At 43.4% G+C, this 20563-nt stretch overlaps 1 protein-coding gene across 2 annotated transcripts; it reads right to left on the bottom strand.

The window, feature by feature from the left end:
* Positions 1 to 2518: 2518 nt before the first annotated feature.
* On the bottom strand, positions 2519 to 20297 carry rdh10a (retinol dehydrogenase 10a). 2 transcript variants are annotated; one of them, XM_015353633.2, is made up of 6 exons: positions 19163 to 20297; positions 17496 to 17731; positions 6383 to 6481; positions 5131 to 5276; positions 4463 to 4594; positions 2519 to 4259 (listed from the first exon to the last, which is right to left on the bottom strand). In XM_015353633.2, the coding sequence occupies exons 1-6, from the start codon at positions 19443 to 19445 to the stop codon at positions 4136 to 4138; spliced, it is 1020 nt and encodes a 339-aa protein (XP_015209119.1). In that variant the 5' UTR covers positions 19446 to 20297; the 3' UTR covers positions 2519 to 4135. The 2 variants fall into 2 exon arrangements, with proteins under 2 accessions (XP_015209119.1, XP_015209120.1); XM_015353634.2 differs by lacking the exon at positions 19163 to 20297 and adding an exon at positions 18285 to 18405.
* Between the last annotated feature and the right edge of the window lie 266 nt (positions 20298 to 20563).

Below are 20563 nucleotides of genomic sequence, written 5' to 3'. Positions count from 1 at the left end.
GCTACTCATACGGCATAGCTGGAAACCAGAAAACCAAGAAAATAACATCCTGCTCACTTCCACAAATCCGCATGTTGTTCCTATTCCACTGCTGGATCACCAACTTCAGCACAAATAGTTATAGGCTGCTCCTTCTGAGTAGGTACAGAATGTTCCCAGTTACTGAACACCAGCCCAAGATGAAAATCTGGTCTAGCTCCTAGGTGTAGATTCCAGGAACCCCAAGAAGTTTATTTTTCCTGCCAGACATTTTATTTTCCTCTCTGCCGTGTGTCGCATGGTCTTCTCTAGCTACACCATGTACCACTCTACACTTCTGCAATGCGTTCCAGCGCAATTCAGAGCTTCTCAAGCACCCTATCTAAACCCATTTACTCCTACAAGCGCAGCCAGGCATCTAACATGTTCTAACGTTTGACATATGCTCATATTTTTTGGTAAGAAAAACACGAGAACGAAAAACAGCTCTACAAACAAAATACAAACCCCTTTATCTGTTTTTAGTTTGTCTTCTAATGGTAAGAGAAAGCAATCTCCTGAAGGAAGCACCCATACAGGAGCAAAACCTAAGACAGTAAGGCAACATCACATAGCTCGTCTTTAGTGATGAGAAGAAAACAGCTTTTTACAAAAATGAAGATGCAAAAGGTAGCGGCTTAATTACATTATCTACAAAGACAGAATCTGGAAAGATGGAAAGATTTTGAAAGCTTGAACTCACAGAGCAGAATATCAAAATGGGTCAAAAGTGAAAAATGTCTTGCTTACACTGCAGTTAAAAGAATCCAGAAGGGTGGATTTAGCATTAAAAATTGAAAACATCAAGAACACAAAGGTCACAACCTCAGTTTAATCACACCTTGAGGTAGTCCTTAAAAAATAAATTTAAACAAAAACAAATCTACATTAACACTGTGCTCTTTGGAAGCTTCCAAAACTTAGAGGCCTCTGAGGGTTTCCCATTTCCCTGGGGATAAGAGGAGCTAACAATCGGAAGCAGTAGTACACACCATCATGTTTGGAGAGCTCTCTGAACACTGCAGGCAATCGTCAGTGGGGGATTGGAATAAAAATATGCAAATAGCTTCATCTACCACGTTCCACCCTCGTGTCTATTATTTAGACCTTTAAGGCTACAGCCCTGACAAGAAGCAGACAATCCGTAAGAGGTGAAGAGCGTGTTGGCAAGTAAAATATGGAGTGTGATGTAACCTATAGAGAGGGAAGGATCTATTGCTTTGCATATATGGTCCCAGGAGTCTCAAGAAGATAAGTGGATGCACCCACTCCCTCACAATACCTCAGTGCAATCCAACATCTTTGCTTCAAACACAAGAGAGCCATTCACAAACAGAAACCAAAGGGTCCGAAGAACCCAGCACTGTTCAACTTGGAGGAAGGGTCACTTTGTAGAATGAGTGTGATCTTCTAGGACACCACAGAAAGCATCTCAGTGTAATCCCTGCCAGAGGTACAGTACATACAATTACAATACTGTAACTACAGGGTGTGAATGTCACCCCTTTTGTTTTCTGGCCTTTATGACAAACGACTGGTTGCTCAGTGCATCTTGTTGAGATTACAGTATAACATTTTACAATTTTAAGTAGGACACAAACCTTTGTCATATCACTTTTGTTTCCATTTCATCAGGATATGACTGAATCAAGAGAGCACAGTCTAAAAATATATATATACTTAACATTAATGAAATTGCTATTGCTGTACTATTTGGATTCTGAGGGATCAGATCTTCACTTGTGTCCAATTCTGTTCCACAAATTTCTCTTGATGAATCACCACACTAGAATGAGTTGTGGACATGGGGACAAATTAATACCAGACTAATTTAAGATATGAACAATCCTGGTGTACCAGCAGCCCTTAGAAGTAATTTAAGTACAGGCATTACCATTAACATCAAAAACTCCCCCCCAAAAAAGAAACTGCAAATCACCCAGGAATGTACTTGAAGTTAATTCGTTCTCCTGCATAGAACATTTATGCTGGGATTGATCACCTAATTGCAACCACAGGAGAACGATGAATAGCCCCCTTTCATTTGTAATCCTTCTTACATTCTTGTTATATGGACACCCCAGTACTGCTTCAAGCTAAAGTTCCCTGCTCACCACCACTTGTTTTGTCCCTCGCCATCAAAGCTTCAGTCCTGGAAGGAACAGGAAAAGAGTTCCTGACAAAACCGTTGCTGTACACATTTATTCTGGGACTCCACCAATGCAGTGTAAGAGGCATTTTCACCATTGATTACACAGAACACTCTTAATCCACCCACAACCCTCAAAAATAAAAACTTTAATAAAATCTTCTTGGTATGAACATCACCAAATCCCACCTCCACTTGACTGCCTTGTTAGTTTTAGACTCTCACCTTTGAGCAGTTAAGTTGCATTGGCATGTATTTGGCTTGAACTTCTGTAAACTCTGCTCCCAATTTCAGGTCCCAAAAAGTCACAGCTCTATCAAACCTCATGTACAAAAGAAACAGGATGACACATTCTATTTTGATCATTTTTATTAATTTAAGTTAGGTAAAGACACTAAACATCAATAAAGAAACATAAAAAATTGCTCCACTCAGGAGCTGTCCTACAAAGAATTTAAAAAAGGCTTATCTTAATGTTCAAAAATGGCATAAAATTAAGAGGTAGAGATTTAGGCTCATATCTGTAAGTGATGGAAATAATTCCTTATTGGTGTTTAGTTCAAATTGTTTCCCAAAAGCATGTCATTTATGAGTTATCCAAACTGGAGATTGTTTATAGTTCCAGTTCAAACATGGATTTTTGGATGCTAACAGTGGTGTAAAGGAAGATAATCAATTCACATTTCTTAAAACGTGAGCTTAGCTATATTTATAGACTAGCTCCATGAACAAAAATAAATTTCTTCATACATAAGCTTGGATAGACTGCAAAAGCAGTATTTCTTTCAACAAATTTTCAGGAAGTCAGTAGTGTACATGGAAATTGTTGGGGAAAATAAAGAGGACATCTGCCACTGTACATTTATATAAAATTTCCATTCCTAGAATACAACAATCCAGATCGAAAATAACTCCACTGCATAATGGAAGTGTTCAAGAACACCAGACAGGAAGGAAAAAGAAAAACTGCTGTTTGGTACATTTAAATGCTTTGATAGAAAATGAGAAAACTGTTCTGCAATTGTAGAACATGATTTGGCTCTGGTCCCTTAAATTGCATGACTAACCTTAGGGGTATGCGACAATTACTACCCATCAAAAAGTTTTTTAGGGAGTAAACAATTTTAGTGGTCTTTCATAAATGGAGGCTAGAAAAACAGCTGTAACTGCCAGCTAATGAGCAACAGACAGTCACCCATTATGGTCTTGTATTGACAAACCAGGGACGGGAAAAAAAAAAAAACTTAAAATGGGCATCACTTGGATGTTTTGCATTACACAGCATTTTTAAATACTAAAGTTAGTATTTTGTTGTGGCAGGGGTTCAAGAGAATGCATTGTACTCTCACTGAAGAGAGGCAGAAAACTGGACAGGAACACAACACCATACAGCTGTTGTTCATAGCTTGTGAAGAAGCCCATCACATCTGGCTAGGACAAGATAGTTCAGCCCTGTCTCAGGGCTACAGAGTGGTTCACAAGTATTTGAAAACTGAAGAGAAGGGAACCCCAACATGAGGAACAGGTCCAGGTAGCAGGGGGATAAAAATCAGTAATTACAGTGCATGTCTACAAGATACAAAAGTGACAATTTACCATTTCATACAGTAACATACTGTATATTGCAACAAAGACACTAAAATAATGCTGGTCACTACATTAAGTAAATAGTTAATTATGGAATACCTTTTGTATATTTTTTTAAAAAACTATTCTGTCAACAGCTAATAAGTTTACAGTATATAGACAGCAGGTTTATTTAAACAAACCATGGGGGGGAGGGGAGGGGGAACTTAGTGTAGTACACAGCTTTCTTTGTTCCAGAAGAACAATATATATGGTAAACCTTTGCATCTGTTCAATGCAAGTGCACCAGTCATGATTCAGTCTCTTCGGATGCTCCTTCAGTGGTCTCGCTCCCCCAGCAGGGTGGTGCGCACCCTCTGGTCAGTCCAGGAACTGCACCGTCTAGATTCCATTCTTTGCCTCGTTGTTGTTCATGGCCTCCTTTCTCTGGGCGATGAACGGGTACATGCACTTGTCTGCCCCCAGAAAGCGGTACATGCACACCACTGCCTCGAAGGGCAAAATGCTGCAAGAGAACACAAGCCGTCGGTTTAGTCTTTAACGGAACTCGCGCCGTCCATGCGTTCCAAGCCAAGTCAATCGTGCTTGACTACTTAAACAAGAGAAAAACCTAACAGCGGTATCGACAAAGCACACTGCAACGTACGGTGCAAATAAAACCACAATTACTCATACTTCTAAAGCAAGCAGGGCAGGAAGGACACTCACCTCTTCATGAAGTTGACCATGTACATGAGCCGAGGGGTGCAGACCATAGGCTGGTCAGTGAGAATAGCCCTCATGGCCTGCTTCACGCAGTACTCCGGCTTCAGAGGAGGAAGGAAAGGCTCAATCTCCTTTCTGTTTGTGGGGAAGGAAAGGACATTGGAGTAAAAAAAAAAAAAACACTGACTATTTGAAACATGTATACCATAACTGAATAAAATGTTCTAGATTCCCTCCCCCCCTCCCACGAAAGAGGGATGAAACATTTAGATCACTAAAAGCCATGCCCAGGCTATACAACCAATTAAAAAAAAAACAAGGAAAAAAGTTCCCAGCTGCTGAGTTAAGGTAGTTTGATATCCGTTTGGCAGAATGAAGATTGACCAAAGCAGCATCTCCCACCCAAACCCCCTCAAGTTCAGTCATTGCTAAGGAAATCTTAATTACCTAGATTTTAATTCCCAGGTTTAAAGTAGCTTTATTGTATAAAGCCTGGTATAAACCCATTTTTATCAAGGGCTAGTGTACTATAAAATGTAAGGGGACATCAGCAGTGTAGGAAATCTTCATGAACTTCATTTAATTAAAGCTCCACACAACGGTTAATGACTAAATCATTGCCGACAAGGCACATGCAGGATTAGCCTTTAGGACCACAGAAGCGTTCTCACCTGATCCTGCAGCCACGGAACATGCCTGTGTCCACCAGATAAGGGCAGACGAGCGTCATCTTAATGCCATCTTTCTCTGCAGCCTTCAGCTCATGGCTGAGCGATTCGTGGAAGCCCACTGCGCCAAACTTACTTGCACAATAATCCTAGACACAAACAGGAAGAGCTAATGAGAAAAAGGCAGCCTTTTAAATGCAGCATTAACGACAACCATTAGTGAGCCTAGGGACAATTTTTCTCTGTTGTATGCAAAAAAAAAAGGTTACATCCTAAAAGGACTAGCAGGGAGTTCTTCAGTTTCATCAGCTTTATTCTTTTGTATGCTGAAGGTTTGTCTTAGCAGGAACCGTTTGATGTGGTTCAGCATGGAAATAATGTTCAGAGGCTTTGGCAAACACAGATGCATAAACATTAAATGGACAAAGAGATCCGATTGTACCCACATTCTAAAAGTTCCAGTTCAGCTCTAAATTACGGCAAAGACCTGAAACCACTTACAATTAATCTCTGGAAAATATCAATATAATGGGGAGGGGATGAACATGCCAAAGTTTTCTTTGAATTAAGTGTCATGGTTGAATGCCACTTAAACACACAGCTATGAAAAGATCTGTAAACACTGCTAAAGCTTAAAGAAAATGACACTAGCAGGCACCGAGCCACAGGTGAAAGCACCGAGTGAAACTGGACTGCTCTTACACTATAATTATTAATTAAAAAAAATCAGGAGCTTGCACTTAACTTTAATTACATAATGAATCCAAGCACAAGATGTTGCATAACAAAATGGTTTCAAGAGCTGAAAGGTCTTGCATAGATCAGATGGGAGAGGAATGAGGAAATCTTAACTTATTCATGGCCTAAATACATATGGAGACCATTTAAAATAAAAGAGATGTGTGACTTAAGTTTTCCCAACAAAACCAAAAAGGCTTACAAGCAGTAATTTATTCAATTACTGAAAACACTCCTAATGAAAGGATGAAGAACTATTGTTTACCTACTTAAATGCCTCAGTGGGTCTCTGAGAAAATTAGTATAGAAGTGGGGTTTTACACCAGACACTCACACAAACAGCCTAACCCAGGTCTGTTCTCCAATATACCTCCACAGGTTTTACTTTAGCTTTTACCTTGATTACCTATATTTCCACAGAACACTTAAAAAAAAATTCCTTTATTGAAAACTTATTCAAGATCCAAGACGCAAAGATATCCTCTCCGTCGCTACAAGGAGATGTAGGTGTACTAACCTCCACACCAGCTGTGCTGAATAATCCCAGGGAACTGGCCACTGTCACAATGTGTCCATGGTTCAGCTCAAGCATCTTGGGAAGAAATGCCTTGGTGGTCTGCAGCAGGAAAAGAAAGAAAATTACTGAACTGCTGCAACTAAATGGAAAACAATTCGGATCAAAGGTTTCTGGCAACCACTGACAAAACCAATCAAAGCTCATCTCCTCACTGCAATCCTACTACATTAGGAACAGATTACACTGTGGCTAGATAAGCTTTAGAAACCTTTTTATTGGAAAATGAATGGCATTTTCCCCCATAAACCCAATGCTTTAAAAAGCAGAATGGGATTTGCAACTTAAATGTGGAAAGCCCTTCCAGAACTCTGCAACGTGCTTCATTTTAAACCCTGAAGTACCAGGGTTTTTTTTTTTAGGAGTTGGGAAGGATATGGAAAAGGTCCACAAAACATCAACATGGAAGCACATACGATGGTGTTAATCAGCGGGGGGGGGGGGGGGAGGGACTTTTCTAAAGATGAAGCTCCTTTTCCCCACTTCAAACAGAAGCAGATCAGCAAGAGTCATGCGCTGACTAAGCTGCCCCGTATCCAGGCCCAGGGCTGGAAAAGAGCAGCTCTCCCTTCGCTCACAACTCAAACCTGTCAAGTCACTCCACAAAGGGGCTGATCTGTGGAAGCCACAAGCCCCTGGCTCCGGGCTTCAAAGAGAAAGTCTCCTGCCAGCCGTGCAATCATGGCTAGCTCTCTGCCCAGCCTTCTGTCTCCATCTTGCCAAGGAAAAAACCCTTTCGGCATAATTTAAAGCGGCAGGAGTAAAGAAATCCCATCCAGTACATTTCCCCGAGGGGAAGATATGGACGGATTATGTCCACGGAGATTGGGGGGGAGCAGCCAATTCATTCCGAACAGCATACAAGCAGCAACACTTGGCTAGAGCCGCCGGCCATGGGAGAGGAGGAAATCAGATCACTGAGACTGGGAGTTGTTTAAAATAGAAGAAAACCGCTTAGGCTGCAAATCGCTGGAATATTTTACATATGAAATGCACAACTACACCCGCAAACTTTGTGCTCGGCCACAAAACTTGATTAATAGCATGATTTAGTAATGCTATAATGTCTTAAAGCCAGAAATTAATACTCCATGTTGAGAAGGTGATAATACGATTGAGACTTACATCAAGTTCAGTACCTTTTCTACAAGTTTCTTTGTGCAGTGAGCTTCAAGTCAGGGCCGTTAGGATTTATAAATAAGAATTTTCCAGAGGGAGAATACATTTAAATGTAATGTTTACCTGAACAGAAATCCTCAAATCCACAAGCAATCCAATTATTTCTACCTTTTCATACACTGTTAGAACTCACTTTTTTTAAAAAGCAGAAGAGAATCCTGGCAAGTGAAAGTGTAACATCTGTATTCAGAACTACACACTGGGACAGTTTTCCTGGATGAATTTCTGAATATTCTCAAAATGCTGTGATGAGGTCCATTTAAAGGCAATCACCCACCATGTGGTGGAAATTAACATTAGGCAACCAAGTCAGAACACTGGTTAGAAGGTCTATACACTTAAAAAAAAAACACAACAAAGTAGTGCCAAAAGGGCAGCACTGGACTCAAGGCTCAGAATAAGGCTGAATGTGGTACTGGGAGACCATGCAACACTGCAGGTTTCAAGGCCCAATATTTGAGACTTTCCTGGTTCCATCCAAGCCCCTAACACAAAATGGATCATGGCCTAATAACCGGTTATTTAGCCAATTTGCATTCAGCTCTGCTGCCGATTAAACAAGAGGATCCCTGCAGCACCTAAGGACTCAAGCTACCCACTGCAGTCCACGAATCAAGAGCCCTTCCCCGCGTCGCAGCTCCAGACACTCGAAACAAGCTAGTCATGGCCAGCATCGCCGTCTCCCTGACAAGAGGAAGGATCTTTAATGACTGATGAGACCTTGGTTTCTTGCAGGGATGTCGGGCCCCGTTCCCAGAGTTCCCGTTTCACCAGAGCTGTAAACCAAACCAGCAAGCCTGATCATTTGTCTACTCGGGCACCCAAAGGACATTTAAAGGTCTTTCACAGTTGACAGCTAAACCATAGGACACTCAGTTCATTAAGAGTTACCTATAAAACACTTTGGAGGCAGGTTAGAGATGCTCCACGTTTCAATTACTGTATTATGTAGGGGGCCCAGGTGGTACAAATGCCAAAAGACAATTCCATGATGCTCTTTGAACGGTGAAGGCCTTAACCCAGCAAGGGCTAAATTTAACTCGAGACCTGCACAACCTAGCCTGGATTAGGTTCTCCTAAATTTACCAGGTGAAGAAATATCACCCCCCAAAAACAATGTGCAGGCACACGTCCCCCACGTGGGTACTGCACTTCGGGGGCTGATAATTTAGGTCGTTTCTTGTATGCCAAGAGCCCTGGGATGAAAGGGACCATACACCTCCCCTCCTTTATTTTCCACAAACCCACATTTCTAAATCACTGCCAGAAGGGTTTTCGGAAAAAAGTCATTAACAGCGAAAAGCAGAATGCTTACAGAAGCCAGTGCCTCTCATGACCTCCCAGACACGAAACGTGTGAAACCAAACAAGAGTTTTTCTTACTTCAGAGCTTTTATAATTGGTTCTCAACGCTTTGCGTTTACGCTAAATTAACTTCCAACAGCGGAGAGCTTCCTTTACCACGCGGTGTGGTTCCAGGCCTGTTGTGCTTCATAATTGAGACAACTCCACTGGAGCTTTTCAGCACAAAGAACCTCACAGCTGCAGTGTCACCCCAAATTAGCGCAAGTATACCCTCAACAGGAACATGCAAAAATACTGCAGTTAAGGGACACCAGATGGTTATACTAATTAGTTGCCTCTCTGTAAACACCGTTTGTCTTGCCAATGCATTTGAAAGTGTATTACAGCTGTTGAACCACTCTGGAGGCCATATGTAAATGTGCTCATTACAGTTTAAAGTTATATTGTGGATCTTCAGTTTTAACACTAACAAGTCTCTCCCCCGATTAGGGTTTCAGGCCTTGAAAGGTTAAGCTGTAGTTTTTATGGACTAGGTTTTCACTCCTGTACAAAGCTCACTTACTGGTAAAACCAAAGGGTTCCTCTCCCATTACCAACCCAGACCTTTGGCAATTATGGTGCAAGTGCATCAAGACTGAGGAGTGTCCTTCCTAAATGCACAGGAGACCAAGACATTACTACCAAACCTCGAGTCTGAAATCCTACATGTATATTGGGTGAATAGAAGGAAAAGCAAAAATTACTGCTCAAGGTCTGCCGAGTGGATTATTCCTATTCATTTGTCTTCCTTTGTTCAGACAAGAGAATAATCATAAAGAGACCATTTAAAATCAAACTCCTTTCAGGCAATGGCTGTTCTAGACAGCACAGGAATTAGGTTTCCATTTGATGCCACAAACCTATACAAGTTTTTTTATAGCTTATTTAAAAAAAAGGAACTTTAGGTCTCCTGCCATTAGCAGTTCAAGTAGGTTGCTGCGTCAGCATGGGTAGGCTGATGAGGAACAAGTAAAGGTTTATTCCATGGTGAAAAGTATTCCACAGGCAAAATGTTGCATTGCCTTTCTTTTTTTAGCATGGAATAAACCTTTACTTGTTCTTCCATTAGTATTCCTCTCAGAAAAGAATGTTTCTTGGTGCAACTCCTTTCCCACACCTTGATATTAATAGCAAATGAGAAGATGTCAAAGCATGATCCACCCCTTACTTCTGGGGTTAGATTTAAGAACTTAATAAAAAAATATGGATTTTCACATTCATCATGAATACCACCTAAGAACACTAGTGACAGAAATACACCCATACATAAGCCCATTTTCATTTTGACATCTGAAGAACAGGCACTGTAGACCCAGGTCAGGAACAGCATTGTTATTCCCATCATGAACCTTAAAATGTTTATTTTAAATTGCTCCTGCCGCACTAATGAGGCAAAGGTCACAGAAGAGATTTTAAAAGGGACAGAATCAATACTCAAGTTAATCCATAAAAAAGCCTGCTCATTAGTAAACTCCTACCAGCTCTGGAGAAGGTTTTCTTCTATGCAAAACCTCACATAAGATAGACTAAGGGCAGTTAACTAGGATCGATAACTTATAGTCCACAGCGTCCAAAAATGCAGTCATCAACACTGCCTTGACAGGTAATTAACACTTCCACAGGAAATGTACCTGTGGCCTGCCCAAGATACTAAAGAGATAAAAAAAAAGTTGAATTGTTGCACATGGAGAAAGACTTGAACATGCATATTTAAAGAAATCTTTAGCAGAGGAGAATGCAAATCACAGCACAAAACCAGACAAGGAGCTGTTAAATGAGCATGCATGCATGAATGAACCAAGAAGCACATGACTTGCTAAATGCGAGCAGCATCAAAGCCAGTAACGCGAATACAGTTGTGGTTCCATCCTCTCAGTCCAAAAGACCCTTTAAAACCCACAAATGAGACACCTTCTGCATGGCCGCCCCCCACCCTGGCTGGGCAGGGGTGCTGCTTGAAGAACTTGGCTCCTGTCGCTTGGCATCTTGTCAAGCCGATCCCAAGACAAGAAACCGATTGTCAAGTAAGTGGGTCAAGCCCCAGCTCCCTGTACACCGGCTCTGTAATAAGACATTGCTGCCTCCGAGGCTGCCTTTGGAGGGCGGACAGGGGGCAGGCCTGTCTGCTTCCTGCATGGCTCCTGTTCCCCAGTACTGTGCAGGGAGGTGTCCTGGGGTCCAGCAACTTCGATTGGGGAAAATATTTTGGCTTAAATCCGAGGTGGACACCGCTTCAGGAAGTTTTAGGCCCGTGTGCTCGAAGGAGAAAGAAAACGTCCCCATCAACGGCCTCGAAAGCAAGGCATTCCTGGAGAAAGTGGCTGAAAGGGGGAATTTTCAAGTTTATGGTTCCACTTCACTCGTTTCGATTAATCATTAACTCGGTGCTGTGCTGGACTGCCTCAACACCAGTTCCATCTACAGCAGCCACAGACTGACCAGCAGCAGGTTCAATAGCCTCACTAAAGAGCCCATGAAGTAGGCCATTTCTTAACTTGATTCTTTAAAAAAAAAAAAAAAGTGTTCCTAAAGAAAAGCCATTTCAGAACTCAAATAGCTAAATATGGATTTACTCAAGCCTACCACAGCTTTCCCACAACTGTCAGTAAGCCCCATTACTGTTACAGGCAACACTGCTAAGTGGGGGGTGAAAGGGTGTTTTAAGCACACAGTGATAAAATCGTAAATGGCTTCTAATAAATGCGAGTTCTGTGCCAGGGATTGAACTAGTTATAAAGTCAAAAGGAAACATTTGGCATTATTTCATTCCAATTGAGCAATTGTGTTGGCAGCTAACAACTTTAGTCATGCCAATTTAAAATGTACAGTGTTTGGTTACAGAGGTACTGAAGTGAAATTTAAATACCATTATGATTGGGGTAACGCAGATTTTTTTCCGGCATGATGGACAAGGTTGACAGGAGGGGGGGAAATGCAAATTTTAAGGGATTAGGCTGGCCCAAGACGGCCTTTTCTGATCATCACAAGGCAGGCAAAAGCTCTTTAACATCTGTGAGAGGAACCACAAGAATCCAACTGTCTTCTTGTACACTTCCTTGCTATTGGAACACAAAACATTTGCAGGATTGCATTGGTGGTCATGGTTTATAGGTTTTGGATTATTTCAGCAATTGCCACAGTACACGATCCTTCCAATGGCCAAAAGTCATTCATTTGCCTCATTTCCACATGATTGATCAGCTGAAGACAGGCTGGGGGGGGGTCATCTTGATTCCTCCCCCCCCCCCCCAAACTGAACCATCAATTAAACTACTAACCCAATATGCTGAATGAGGCACAGTAATGTCTCTTACAATGTTATTTAAGCCAAATAACTTAAAATGGTCAGAATGAGAATCAGAAGAGACTCATCACCACCCCCCAGGAATGGAAAGAAATAAGCCATTTGCCACATTTCAGGAAAAAGATGGGCATCTTTTTAAACTTATGATTTCACTGTTAAATGTGAACACTTAACACCACACATGGGAAAATAACTATGCATGAGATCAGGCTGCCAAAATAGCTTAAACTATTATAATAATAGCTCGCACTTATATAGCACTTTTCTGGACACTCCACTCAAAGCGCTTTACAGGTAATGGGGACTCCCCTCCACCACCAACGTGCGGCATCCACCTATACAACCATGCCATCAAAATCAACCGATTTCAGGTTACTTTTTTTAAAAAGTAAAAATATACCTCTATAAGGAAAGAAACGTTTAGCCAATAAACATTAGCAATATCTCAACTAGTAGAAACTGACAGTAAACTTCACCGTTTCTAAGAGGAGTAATTTGTGGGTGGCGGTGGAGAAAGCAGATTAGAGGGTGGTTTGGGGAGTTTTTAGAAGTTATGATCTTTCCTGTAATGGGGATCTTCACACAGTCAAGTCTTTAAGGATGGGTATGGTGGGAGGTCTCATTCTTGAGCACGATGTGCAGATCGACTCCAGCAGTAAGATGCTGGAACCATAATGACTAGTAAAGCCACCGCCACCCCCTTCTCCTTCTCTTCCCCTGAAGGAAGAACGTCCCTCAGCAAGCCATTCGATTTCCCCAGACCAAGACCCTCCCGCAGACATCCCAGGCCTGCTGCGGACAAACAGCTGCACGGAGATCGCCGCTTCAACCCGAGCGGCGCCGCTGGCCCTCCTAGGGCACGAGCGCGCATGTTCCCTCTCCGGAGGGAAAGGAGCCTGGCAAGAGACCACGTCAAGATAATCGCTTCACTTCCTGCTGGCTGCTACGTCTGTATCATGTTCCCAGCGTATATTCCAAAACCGGCGGTTCATCTGGAAAAATCTTTCCTCCCTTTTGATTTGCAAGAACCGGCTTAAAATAATTCGGCAAACCGACTGCCAGGTCAGGTTCAGCCGCAGAAGATGGGTCGCAATGATGTCCTGTGAGCTACAGCTACAATTGCAGGAAATCGCCAGACTTCCCCTGCATCTCTAATTCGATAATCTTTAAAGTGGCAAAGCTTTCTTCGTATGCAAACCAGCTCCTGCAATAGTCTTAAAATAATAAGCAATTCAAGAACTGCCAACTATAGATGACAAAAGACATTACAAACCTCTTCCTAAAGACTTCCCGATACCCACTCAGTAAGGGTCAGCTGGATTGTGGCATGCTGGAAAGGGTATTTAGGCTTGTCAACAAGACCAGGGAGCCACAAAAGATCTTTCTGCTCATCGGTGACGGGTTTAAGAAGCCTGCTTTTTGTACAAGAGGATGAAGCTCTGAAATCCCCAGTGCATCACAGCATACCAGAATCCAAATACAAGAGAAGGTTTGGAAAAGCAGCTAGGTATTTGTTGACCCAAAACCTGTTTTGTGCTTTGAACTGCAAACCAATTCCAACTTCAAAATTTCAGTAACTGATCACTTCAGCAGACAATAAGAGACCGAATTTCCTGTACATTAGAAAAGATTAAGTTCTATATGGTACAATATCAAAACCTAAGCAGCAAACTCCAAAATTAAAAGTAGCCACTCAGCAGTGCACATTAAACTTGAAGATTGACCTTCACTTTGTCAGATATTACTCAAACAGGTTCTCCAATTTTATCTCCCACACCCTGCTAAAGAATGGATTACCAAGCCTTTCCAAAAACCTGCTAGTGATGTATTCATTTGACTAGTTACAAAGATCAGAATGCAGTGGTTGCAAAATTAGAAGGAAGAATAAGTCAATGAAAAGTGCAATAGTTATAAAGCATGTACAATTCACCCTAGATCAGTTACAAAGCCAAAGAAAAATACTTTGACTGTGTAAAGCCAGCTGGCTTTACTCCCTGCAGGGCTGTATTGAACAGATGTCAGATATATGGATCTCCAAACCAAATCCTGGGAAGTCCCAACCCAGTTAGCCTCACACATCACTAGTTTCTAAAAACCAGGAACACGTGCAGGTTATTCATGAATTTAAGCAAGGAATCTGCTGGGGGGGCAGTGGGCTGAAGGGTACTCAGATTTTGGTCTCTGTGAATAAAGCTATTGACCAAATCTACAGCTCTACCATGATGAAACTGTTCTCGCAATGACCTCAGAAACTCGTGACCCAGTTCAACCCAGGTCCTCGCCAGAACGCGGATTGGAGAACAATACACTTGTGAAGGGCTGGCCGGATTATCCTTCAAAAACATGGAATCCTGCTTGGTCTCCAACAAAACTCATGGCTTATCACACAAAGCAGTCCAGCCATAACTTCTAATTTCCTTGACTGCTTTGAACTCTAGTATGGCAATAGTTTTGTTACACAGAATAAGAAACTGATCAGATATTTACACAACTTAATCAAAGATGCAACTGTTTTGTTTAAATAGGGGGCAAAATGATTAACAACCACAGACCATCTCAGCTCAACTATTAGAGAATGGGTTTGTCTTGGTATGAATGCATTCCCCTCCCCCACCCACAGGCAAAATAGCCATATAGAAAGTTAGAATAATCACTAATGGGGTAGAAGGTATAGATTTAAGAAACGGCTGTTAATAGGCATGGCAGGGGATGACATTAATGAGTGAGTAATCAGGGTTAAGTCACCTCAGCAAGCCACTACACCTGTGTGGACAATTTCTCATCCAGAGTACAGCGAGAACTCTGCCTTGGTGTAGTGAAACCATTAGACACTCAAGTCTGGAAAGTGAACATGTCCAGTCTGGACACCAACATGAATTTTAGGGATCACTGAGGAACAAAAACAATTTGTACCATTAGAACAGTAAACCATAACTCCATTAATCATATCCCCAATGTATAGTACTTACACAAAAGTGCAAGTCAAAAATAATTCTAATTCTTACAAGAACAGGAGGAGGCAAGCACCAACAATACAGAATTCAATTTTATCATTTTTAAAATTGAACTATGAATAGCCCTTCACTGTCACCCAGGAGTCTAGCAAATGGTTGACTAATCTGTACAAGTCACCATATGCAAAATGGAAAGGAAAAACAAAGACCATTTCTGGGGTTCAGAAGGATTCAAGCAGGTTCATTTTATAGTTTGTACTGCTAAAAAACTGTGCCACATTATCTACTACAAATAAAACAGTGGTCTTGTAAAACACTACTGCTCCTAAAATGGTCAAACATTGCAAATGTTTAATTGGAGCAGAGAACTACAAGAAAGGCTCAGCACAATGGCCTGTCCCAGGGGAGTATGTGCCATTAATTAAGCTTTATCTTGCAAGCACATAACTTGCTGATTACTCCTCAAGTGAATGAGAATTGCCTCAGGCATGCTCAACAAGTGTCACACTTCAAGACAAGACATTTATCAAAATAATGACTCCTGCACTAGTAAAAGCAGGTGCATCAAATAGGCTTCCAGCAAAAACACATTTGCATTTAAGAGAAAAACATGGTTCTCCATATTGACAAACCTTCGACACCAATTTCATCCCCGACAAGAAGCCTTCAAAATGCCTGCTGAACATACTAACCGCAAGAATAAACTATCTCCTGGGAAGTCAAGGGAAGACAAAAGCAAGACCGCAGCAGAGGAGACGGAGAAACAAGTTTATAAACAGACGTGCTTGTGGACCGCTTTCCCCAAGACCCCTAGATTTTGCTATTAGAAGCGACAGCGCCCGTGGCCACAAGACAACATGGTTTCCTTTTTGAGAAACTATTAAATGTTTCCTTTTCCCTCCTCAATTAACTATAATTTTGGCAAGCTTACAAAAGTATTAAGACTGCCGGAAAACAGACAACGGCAAACAGGAAAAACATTTCCAGTCATCTAAACTAGCTTTTTGTTTGACTGCCTGTGCTTTGCTCCAGTTTTTTAGGCAAGTTAATCCCCTTAACCAAACTCCATAAGCCACCATTTTATCAAAACAGGGGATTTAGAAAAATGTGGAAAATCTAAAAAGCAAATAAGACTTGATTTGAGTGTCATAGCAACAACTCATCTCATAATGAAACCAATATATTTGTAAAATTGGAATTAAAGCCAAAGATCATAAATTTAATGCGTGCAAATTAAGAAGTCAGTTGAGATGAGACGTCTGCACGTACTGAAGGGGTAAGGAAACTAGGAAGATTTGCACACGTTGGAGCAAATCTAAGGAGATCAGGACTAATAACAGACTAAAGAAAAAAGCAAAGGTTTATTCATGCTGAAAGGAAGTCACCTGAAGAAGGCTCCAGAGCCAAAACATTTTTTCCCCCCCATTCAGCACAGAATAAACCTTTACTTGTTGCTTTGTAGCCTACACATGCCAAGGCAGATACCCACTTGAACTTAAACTTTAAAATGGAAAAAGATGCTCTGACTCATTATCAAGATGCTACTGCTCTTTGCCTGCAAGAAAGTGCACCTGCACATCATAAAAAAAATAAGCACATATAGCATATCCACAGGCCTAAATTAGTTGAGACATGGTCATCCATCCAAATGGATATAGAAGACTGGAAGGGATGAATTACCTACTCTACTTTTTAGTCATCTTATTCTTAAGAACACAAGAAGCACTTCAAGGGCAATTAGAGATTATGCAGGACAGGCTGAATTACAGACTGACCTGGAAGTCGGGGGGGGGGGTCAGGATTTGATAAGCCCAGAAACAGTACCTTCCCCACCAACGGGGTGGCATATTGTCAAGGCTTCAACTACCTTCACACACACCACTTGTGTAGCAATAATAATAATAACTTACACTTATATAGCGCTTTTTCTGGACACTCCACTCAAAGCGCTTTACAGGTAATGGGGACTCCCCTCCACCACCACCAATGTGCAGCATCCCCCTGGATGATGCGACGGCAGCCATAGTGCGCCAGAACGCTCCCCATACATCAGCTCTCAGTGGGGAGGAGAGCAGAGTAATGAAGCCAATTCACAGAGGGGGATTGTTAGGAGGCCATGATTGATAACAGCCGATGGGGAAATTTGGCCAGGATGCCGGGGTTACACCCCTACTCTGTAGCAGAATCGCGACTACAGCAACACGGCGTCAGTAGGGTCAAACTAAGCAGTCCTTAACGGGTCTGTACCCCGCTGGTTAGGAGCCGGGGAGACTCACCCAGAAATGCGCGTGGCAGTTGACCATCATGGTCCTCTCGATGAGCTCGTCGGGGCACTCCAGCAGGTGGTGGCCCGACACCACGCCGGCGTTGTTGATCAGCACGTCGATGTCGCCCACCTCCCGGCGCACCTTCTCCGCCGTCAGGTACACGCTCTCGCGCTTGCCCACGTCGCACACGTAGGTGTACACCTTCGGCTGGAACGCGGGGACCTCCTCCACGCCGCCCGTGGGTCCTGCAGCGGGGAGGCAACATCACCCACCGGGTTTAATCGGCCGGGAACCACGCGGGACCGCCTTTCACGCCTCGCAAAGATACCGAGTGTCCGTGCTCGTTAACTGCAGCAATGCCTCCATTCACTTGTGTTCAGAATCCGTTTTGGTCAACCTCGGGTTTCATAAGCCTCCCCCCGCACGACAGAAGCGTCCCTTTAAACTCAAAACCCATCTTAGCTTTTATACGCTGCCCTCCAGATTTCCTTCATGCCCTCCCCCAATGAAAAATCAGATGCGTTAGGATTTGGGGAAACCCGCGTTTTCTGGAAATCAATTAAATGAGCACTTTGCCCTGTACAACGCTATAGTGACGACCTTAAAACGACCTCGGATCTGCTCCAATGAGAGATCCACTCGGCAATTCATTCTGCTATGCGTGTATATATATATAAAAAAAATATATCCGGGGTACGGATAAAACAGATTTAAAAAAAACCAACCCCGTGCGTTTGGAAAACGGCCACCGAGCGGTCTGTACAACACCACACATTTACTGGCACCAAGATAACTTACTGCCACCGGTAACGGAGAGAAACCGAGAAACTGTGCTGCCCAGAGCCGAGTTACGTAACGGGGAGCTCAACTCCCATGTCGTCGCAAGAGGCTGCAATTTCCACATGGAGTTTAGGCATAGCCAGTCCGTCCCCCTCGGCGCCAGCTGGACAGCACCCAGCTCTGTAAAAACCCTTATGTAAAGGGTGCATTATGTCACGTTGAGACTATGAAAAACTTCAGGCTCCGCGGCTCCGTCTTCGATCGCGTTACAGTGCAACCCAAACCCGGACTCCACATTCTCCAGGTTAGAAAACGGCAGCGTAGAGACGCTTCCTAGTTTTAAAAAAATAATAATCTCATTTTTAACTCGAGAGTGAGATTTCGAGCGAATCAAGGGGTTTGGGGTTCGCGTCCTGACGAACAGCACTAGAAGCCCAAGGTAGCGCGAGTCTGGAGACATCCTGGGAAGGGACACCTCTCGATTAGTACCCATTGCAATGTAGGGAAAAGGGGTAAAAATCGAATTAAGCATTCGGGGCATCGACAACACGCTTAATATTCACCCTGGTAGCACTGACAGCAAAGTGCGGCTAACGGTACCAGGTGCCGCTACCAATACTACAACAACCTCACCGCTTACCAGCGGGAGTCACAGCTCTCGAAACTTCATCGCATGCAAACGACAAGAAAAAGTACCTGCTACTTCACCTGGTCATAATTGTGTTTAAAAAAAGCCAGAGGCTTCTCTTTATTACCCTCACCCTCCCTTGCGTACTAATTTGGCACCCGAGTGTTAATCGGTCCTAAAAAAAAAAAGACAACTACTGGCCCGTTGAGGGGACAAAACCCGTTTGTGCAGCAGATTCGCAGCACGACGGCGGCGGGTTACTAGTTACCGTCTCTGGGCACGTCGGCGTCCAGCTCCCGGTAGATCTGCCGGACCATCTCCGCCGTCTCCTCGTTGCCCTGGCTGTTGATGTCCCAGAGCACCAGCACCGCCCCCCGCCGGGCGAACTCCTTGGCGAAGAGCCGGCCGAGGCCGCTGCCCGCCCCGGTGATCACGCACACCTGCCGGGCCACGCTCTTCTCCTGCGGCCGCACCAGCCACTTCAGCCCCGCCAGCACGAAAGCCCACAGCACCTTGAAGGTGACCAAGAAAAACTCCGCCACGATGTTCATGCTGGCCGGCGTGGGAGCAAGCAAGTACCTGGGGGGAGCCGGGCGTCGCAGAGTAAAATAAAACTGAGGAGCGAGAGAGGAGAGGAGGAGGAGGAGGAGGAGGGAGACCAGCCTTAGCAAAGGCGAGTTAGATTCCGGTTACAAAACAGATTTTGACAGGGCAAGCCGCCTGGATATGCACCAGCGCTACGACTGCTAGAGCTGCCTTTTAGCTAAACAAAAAAAGAGCTAAACAACGTTGTGACTGAACTCGGGATCCAGCGCTAAACTTTTTCTTCAGGACTCCGATCTCAAGTTAGTGGTTAAGAAAGTGATCGCGGAAAGAAAAAAAAAATCACAGACGAGGACACGGTCTGTGAGCCCCGTGTTGAAAAATAACCTAAAAGCCGTGTCTAGATAAGCGAGTGCACGGTTCAGTTAACCAAGATTAACTAAAACGTTCCTCTTCTTGCGACAGGGAAGCTACAAGCTGAGCTGCTTTACTTAGGAGTGGGAGAGAATGAAAACCGACCTTCTAACAGTGAGCTTCTCATTAACCGAGCCGAAGCAAAAGGGGGGGGAAAAAATGAACAAAACACTGCCAAAGAAACAATTCGCAGCAAACAAAAAGCAAAGTAGTAGTGAAACTTAACGAGACCTCCCCCAGAGACTTGCTACCTTCCCGCCTGTGCTATATACCGTGCCACTACAATCCCCTACAGCTCCCTGCCCGCAGAAGCGCACAACCCAGCTCCAGTGTATGGATGAACCGCTGTGCAAGTACCCCCGCCCTTCGCTTATTGCCCCCTGCAGCCTCCTCTTTCCACTGACTCTCAGCCCTCTGAACATTTTCGGGCCGCTCTCTCGCCTTTTAAACCTGCCTGGCACTGCCGCCGGACCCCTTCGCGGGGGGGGGGGGGGGCGTGACGTGCCAGTTCAAAAAGAAGAGGCCAGAGAGAATCCCTACATTCTCTGCTGCGAGAAATGGATTCTCACACGCAGGGAAATAACGTCATGCCGAGAAATCACTAGTAGATTTTGTTTAATTAACGGCCCTTAAAAAAAAGTATTCAGGCAGTTAAAAAGTCGCTACGATATGGGAATCCTAGAGCCTCATGTCCAGACCGCGCATGCGCAAC

The sequence above is a fragment of the Lepisosteus oculatus genome, chromosome 6 (assembly GCF_040954835.1).
Source record: "Lepisosteus oculatus isolate fLepOcu1 chromosome 6, fLepOcu1.hap2, whole genome shotgun sequence".
Lineage (NCBI taxonomy): Eukaryota > Metazoa > Chordata > Actinopteri > Semionotiformes > Lepisosteidae > Lepisosteus > Lepisosteus oculatus.
The sequence above is the reverse complement of the archived record's forward strand: the minus strand, read 5'-3'. Positions and strand labels throughout refer to the sequence as shown.

Excerpts from the sequence above, each read along its gene's own strand:
- rdh10a (XM_015353633.2), bottom strand. The coding sequence starts at position 19,445 with ATGAACATCGTGGCGGAGTTTTTCTTGGTCACCTTCAAGGTGCTGTGG. Across the intron at positions 5,277-6,382 it reads TCAGCACAGCTGGTGTGGAG|GATTATTGTGCAAGTAAGTT; the intron begins GTTAGTACACCT and ends GTTTGTGTCTAG. Across the intron at positions 4,260-4,462 it reads ATGGTCAACTTCATGAAGAG|CATTTTGCCCTTCGAGGCAG; the intron begins GTGAGTGTCCTT and ends GTTCTCTTGCAG.